The sequence below is a fragment of the Tupaia chinensis genome, unplaced genomic scaffold (assembly GCF_000334495.1).
Source record: "Tupaia chinensis unplaced genomic scaffold, TupChi_1.0 Scaffold000054_1, whole genome shotgun sequence".
NCBI lineage: Eukaryota > Metazoa > Chordata > Mammalia > Scandentia > Tupaiidae > Tupaia > Tupaia belangeri.
In genome coordinates this window covers 3,491,952-3,498,799 of record NW_006159512.1, presented here as the reverse complement: position 1 = coordinate 3,498,799, position 6,848 = coordinate 3,491,952, and the positions used below count along the sequence as shown (strand labels likewise).

At 37.6% G+C, this 6,848-nt stretch overlaps 1 protein-coding gene across 1 annotated transcript in view; it reads right to left on the bottom strand.

The window, feature by feature from the left end:
* The window catches only part of SCYL2 (SCY1 like pseudokinase 2), a 77,585-nt gene that overhangs the window by 7,398 nt on the left and 63,339 nt on the right, over positions 1 to 6,848 (bottom strand). The window contains exons 14-17 of the mRNA XM_014591739.2: positions 6,384 to 6,502; positions 2,300 to 2,400; positions 965 to 1,031; positions 742 to 837 (exon numbers count right to left, since the gene is read on the bottom strand). Of these exons, the coding sequence (XP_014447225.1) occupies positions 742 to 837; positions 965 to 1,031; positions 2,300 to 2,400; positions 6,384 to 6,502 (383 nt within the window). The remainder of the gene's footprint in view (positions 1 to 741; positions 838 to 964; positions 1,032 to 2,299; positions 2,401 to 6,383; positions 6,503 to 6,848) is intronic.

The following is a 6,848-nucleotide window of genomic DNA, read 5'->3' as shown; positions in this document are numbered from 1 at the left end:
ATGAGTGCCCAGGATCCCAAGAGGAGAATGGAAGAGAAGAGACTGTGGCATGGCCATCCCCCCTGGGAGGGTGATTTCTTGCTCTCCGTCTCTTTGTCTCTCTGTCTCTCTGGCGAGCACACGCGCCCTATAGAAAAAGCCTTTCCAAAATAAGAAAAAAGAACCAAAGTTTGAACTCAAACTATTGAGACTGTAGTGAGGAGAGAAATGTTACCATGTGGGAGGTAAACAAAGCTAAAGATCTTAAGCATATTTATTCTCCACATGCATTATGTCATGTTTTGTTGATAAAGATACTTCGTAAAGATAATTACAGAATGTTTCATGTTAAAGTATTAAACAGTGTATATATATATGTGTGTGTGTGTGTGTGTGTGTGTGTGTGTGTGTATTTTTTTTTTTAATAGAGAGATTTTTGCTATATGGGGTATGTATGTGCTCACTGGAGAGAGAGAGAGACAGAAAGTGAGAAAATGCCCCCAAAAGGGATGGCCACGCCACAGTGCCTTCTTCTCCACTCTCCTCTCAGGATCTTGGGCACACATGCACATGTGCTCAGCATGAGCTTTAAGATGCTGGGTCCAGAAGTTGAACCATAATCAACTACATGGGAGTTCAGCGACATAACCATTACACCACCTGCTGGTCCCAACTAAACAGTATTTTTTAACAAAAATCTGTGGTTTATAGATAGTCTCACAATATCAATAAGAAGACTAAGAGAATGGTAAATTAACTCACTCTTTTCTGTTTATTTTGTAACCCATCCTCTTTATTTTCTGATTCACCTCCAGTCAGAAGGTCTGTTCCAATGTTGCTAAAAACCTTGTCAACCTGCTGCAATAGAAAAAAGTCAACTGTTTGAGTAGATTTCAGTAAAAATGTGACTTTACTCCTTAAAGAGTAAAAGCCCCCAAATGAAGCATACTGTCAAGCACTTTCTATAAACATTCTATCTTCTTACCTGATTCCCAACATTTGCAACTTTTGTCTCCTCAGAAGCATTCATTTGATTTCCTATGTCCAGAGATCTGCATGAGAGTTGAATTAGGACAAAGCAACAAAAAAGAATATATTTTTAAAATACTCATACTAAAAAATTTATTCACATGGAATTTACCAGAATTCAATTAACTGCAGCTCATTCTTTAATATTTTATATTGTCTGTTTGCTTAAAAAAAAAAAAAAAGAAAAGAAAAAGTATTTGTATATAAGCTCTTTTTTTACAACCCAATAGTTAAGATTTACTGGAGGATTTATTCAGCGTTCTAAAGTCAGGCAAATACAGTTCTTAATGTCAAAGAGCTTAGTATCTCACTGAGAGACAAGATATGATAGGAGAACTTTATGTCACTGTGTGCAGAATCTATGATACTAACAATAAATGCTACAATCGCTGTATGTGGGCCAATCACTGTGATGTGGGACAGAGGTATGCCTTGAAAAACTGTCAGGATCTAGATAAGAGGAAGAGAAAAGGAAGTTTGTTTCTGCTTTCAAATATAAGTAACAGACCTTAACAGTATGTTCCTACCTACAATACATATTTAAGAATTATTTTTCAGGGCTCCTATGTTAAGATAGTCCATCTAGCAAACATCACACACATGTACACCAGAACACTTAGCATACAAAGGCTATTTCACCTATTTCTGCACTACATGCATTTATTTCCATAAGTCTTCATCTTATAGTAGGACAGAGCTAAAGAGATTCTACCTGGGGACTTTGATTAATATAAATTTTACTTATTTCAGATGTCTTTAGGTTCAGGATTACACTTTCACAGGCATCCAACATTCACGTGCTCTGTGCTGGGACAAAGACTACAGCGAAGCTTTGATTTTAATGAACTGCCATTCCCCAGTGAACCTTGTCTGCCTCCACTTTCTTCCTTTGAATCTTAGTGCTTTACAAGTAATTTAGAACAATCTCCACAAAATAAAGAGGTGGATATTGTGGTACTACAGATAAAACAAATGTCCTAAAACTCAAAAGGTGGGGGCTTCTGAAATGTTCTGAAGTTGGAGAAAAGAAAAAGAGTGAAATCAAGCATAAAAAACATAATGCTGAGATTATATCATATTACACTTTCATAGTCACAAGTCCCATTAAGATTTTCAACAGCATTGTATTTTAACACAATTCAACTGATTATATATTGGAAAAAATTTTAATTTTTACACATGGTCAAATTAAAATAAGTAACTTTTTCTATTTCAGATTCTAGAAAAATCAGTCATGAGATAACTTTACCTCCCTCCTGGACAAAGTACAATTCATTTGCAACCTACTTACTTCTGCTGTTCTTGCATTATATGAAGTTGCTCTAGTTTAGTCTTGTGTTCAGACTCCAATCTATTCAGCATCTCTTTTATCACGGAAATGAAAGAATTGAACTGGTATAATGAGAAATCAATATGGTTATGTTGCAAGTTAGTAGCAATGTGATCAATTAAGATAATTCGATGAGTTAATCATAATAGTCTCTATTTTTACCAGTAGTTTAAGACCCACACACAGCACCAATGTCACAACAAGGACAGTTTAATTGGACTTAGCATATGAGGGAGGCTGAGCCATGGTGGTTCAAACTACTTAGATGCTGCTACTCAAAGGCTGGGGCCACATGGGAGGCCTGGGTTCAGTTCTCAGCCCAACCTAAATAGGACAGGTGTGTTAGTGTGCAGCTATTGTCCTACTTAGGTGGGAGACCAGGACAAGAGGATCCTAACATGGTGAGACCCTGTCAAAATCACTCACTCACTCTGCCAAATAAAATAAAATCATGAGGATGACAAATGGCATTTTCCTTCAGTTTATCATAACTGACTTTCTGCCAACTTTAAAACTTTATTAAAGTAAAATGAACAGAAAAGTATTCATGTAAGTGCATAGCTCAACAAACTCACAAACTGAACTTACCCATGTCACTAGTAGCCAGATGAAGGAGAACCTTATCAGAGCCCCAGAAGCTTCCTCATGCCTCCTAGTCATTTCTCAACCCAACACCCTATGGGTAAATTCTGACTCCTAGCAGTATAAATTAATTTAGACTATTTTTGTACTATATATAAGTTGAATCATATAATAGATCCTCTTCTATGCCTGCTTTCATTTGTTCAACACTGTGTTTGTGATATTCATCCATACTGCTTGCATGCAATTTGTACAGAAAAGAGTTAATAGGCCTAAACTGCTATCCCTGGAAAGGCCTGCTTGCAGGACCTTAGATTTCTGGAAGGTTTCCATTAATAAGTGATAACAGTGGCTCACTGTGCTTGCCTAAACTGTTTGTACAAAAAATATGTTCCATACCGAACCCTGATTTCCTTCTAGAATTTGAATATATGTCAGGCAAAAGGTACTACTTGTTCAGTCCTCAATAAAAACTCTTGGTGCTGAGTCTCTAATGAGTTTCCCAGTAGCACCATTTCACACCTCTTGTCCAAATGCATTACTGGAGGAATTGAGTACATCATGGGTACTTCTGCTAGAAGATTCTGGAAGCGTGCACCTGGTTTCCACTGGACTTTACCCTGCTTCCCTTTCCTGATTTTGCCTTACATTCTTTCATCACAGTAAATCACAGCAGTAAGTACAACCATTATGTTGAGTCCTAAGAATCATCCAATGTGGGGATGGGCTGAGAATCTCCCCCAAACACAAATTATGTGAAATTACTTCAAAAAGTCTTTGGAAAAAAAAGGAATTCATTTTGGTGCAGGAAATCCATGCATAGTTTATAATATGCATTTTTTCCATCAAATTCTTGAAGACCCCCTCCATCAATTATTCAACATGAATGCTACATGGTAGTTGCTATTTTTAAATCAAATGCTAAAAATGTGTTTTTCTAAGTTGCTTTACCTTTTTCCCCAGTAAAGGATTTTAAATCTGAATTGACAGAAGAGGACAGTCTTCAGTTTAGAACTATGACCATGAAATGAACAAGAAATCAGACCACATCCATTTTTTTTCCTTTCCCTTTTCCCCTCAATAACCTTGCCAGGGGATGTGTATCATTGTAGAGACAGAGACAGAGATGGAGAGGGAGACAGAGACAGAGAGAGAGAAAAAAAAACGACAAAGCATTGCTCATGGGGAATGGTCATATCACAATCCCTTCTCTTTCTCCTTTTGGTATTTTGGGCATGCATACATGTGCGCGTGCACATACACACACACACACACACACACCCAGAATGTGTTTCAGGCCATCAGTCTCTTGACCTGAACCACACAATAATCCATGTGAAATCCTGCTCTCTTAACCACCAGGCCACAGGATGGTCCCAGACCACATACATTCTTCTAAACTACTGTAAAATATCAGAAAATATATATATAAAATAAATATCAAATAAGTCAGGACATATTTTTTTCTATGCAAAGACACGTCATGACTCTTCCAACAACCCAATAAATCAAAGTGTCTTTGTTGATGAAAATATAGACCCTAAAAAAATCATAAAGCTGGAGAATCTAGCCCATTTCAAACAGAATTATATGTCTAGAAATATAAGAACTTAAGAACAAAAAGGACAAAAAAACTGAAGACTTTTTTAGGCATATTATCCTATTTACCTCCTAACACTGTTTCCCTTTTTGCTGGCCCTATCCCACCCTTATATCCAAGATATGAAGAAACTATCAGGCCAAAAATTGAACCTAGGGCAAACTTTCAGAGGCTTAACCTCTTACCTCAAATTAAATGTATCTGATTAATTCTTACACATTTCTCTACCTCTAAAACTTCACTCACTCAGCACTTTCCCACACCAAAAATCGTGTTTAACTTCCAGTCTATTTTCTTCACTGCTGTAATGCATTTTAGTTCTTAACTCTGAATATTCCCTGCCTATTCATCTCTAACACACTTGGTTAAATAGTAACCCTTCTCAGTCTTTTCCACTGCACTTCACTAAAGCTCAGTTCTTTCATGAACAAGAATGGCTTACCATTAAGTGCAGTTCTTTCATGAACAAGAATGGCTTGCCATTATCCTATATCTAAAGTTTTCTCGATTCAGTAAATACTTCTGTTTTGGGAACTGCACTATGTGCTGGGCTATAATGAAGAATGAGCTATGATAACCAGCCTCTAAGAGCTGACAATCTTCAGGAGTCAGACAGGTATGTACACAGCTATGATGATTATAGTAAGAGAGGTTTGCAGAGAGATAAGTCTATAATAATCTTTGCATATATTGCCCCTTTGCTCAAACATTCATCACATCTTAAATGCTGAAGTATCTAAACAAGCCAGGCATTTTAAATTTACCCATTCTAGTCTCAGATGACTGTCACCCATTATTCTCTTACTGTTGTTATATATACCTCTCAGTCAAACTGAATTATCCCTTCCCTGTGGCAGTCTCTTAAAATGGTCCCCAATTATCTCCTCCTCCTGTTATTCATGCCTACTGTAATCTATCTCTGAGTGGGGGTAGGACCTGTGACTTGCTTCTAAGCAACAGAAAATGGCAAAGGTAATGGGGTATCGCTTCCCTGACTGCATCACAGGAGACTGTAACTTCAGTCTTGCCAGCAAACTCTCTTGCTAGCTTTGATATTAAACGCTGCCATGTGAGACAGGCCCAGTGGCAAGGAAGTGATGGTAGCATCAAGATAACAGACAGCTAGAAACCAAGGCCCTTGGTCCAACAGACTAAAAGAAACTGAATGCTGAATATCACCCTGCAAGCAGGAAAACAGCTGAACCTTTGGAAGAGCCCAGAGTCCTTCACTGCAGCACCATGGGAGACTCTGAGCAGATTCTCCAACTAAGCCTTGCCCCTTGCTTGGCTAATCCACAGAAACGGAGAGATAATAAATGTGTGTTGCTTGAAACCATTAAGTTTGTGATTTGTAATGTAACAATAATTAATGTACTCCCCAAATATATTCCATGACTTTGTTCTCTGTTCAACTTCTCAGCCTCCATTATTTTTTCTTAGTCAAAGGGCAGTACACACACATGAGAGTGAAAGAAAGAGAGAAAGCACCTTCCCCTCACTGGGACCTGGCCATGCTGCAAGCCTTTACTTCTATTTCTCCATCCCATCGGGATCCTGTGCTCACTCGCATATATACCTGGCATGCTGCCATCAGGGCTGGAATGCAAGCAGTGATTGGCCGTAGGATCTATCTCCCTCTACACAGTGCTTAACCACTGTGATACGGGGCCAGCTCCTCACATTACAAGTAGTCCCAAATCCTACATATCATTCAGCGTCCTGCTCACGACGCTATCTTCCAATGAGGCCTTCCATAATCCATACTTCTGCCCCACAAACTCTTTATTAGCTCTGTTGCAGATTCTTCCTTAATGATAAGAAAATAAGCTGGATAAACTGAATAAAACACAAAGGTACTCCTACCTGATTGAGATTAAGATTGTTCTCAATACTCAGGGGAATCAGATGAGGCAATACTTTTCCAGCCAGCTGCTCTTTGGTGATTCCCAACTTCTTATGAGTAAAAGTACATTTGTAAATACCTGACAGGAAAGAATGCAACAAATTTTATAATTTAACAGCATACATTAACAAAAACCATGAAAATGAAAACATCTACTTGAAATCTTTTAATATCAATAATACAAATTGCTCCTAATCAGTGTCTACAATGACAATGCTCTAATAGATGGATCAAAACGATTTCAGCCTTTATTATCAGTGCAGATTTAAACACCATGATATATTTATCTGATGTTCTTTGGATGTAAGAGCATATTTAATAATTGTGCACATTTATTAAATATGCTCTTATATCCTCATAACCTTAAAAGTTTATCAAAACCAGGTATAGTTCTAAAAAAAAAAAACCTCTTAAAAAAAAAAAAA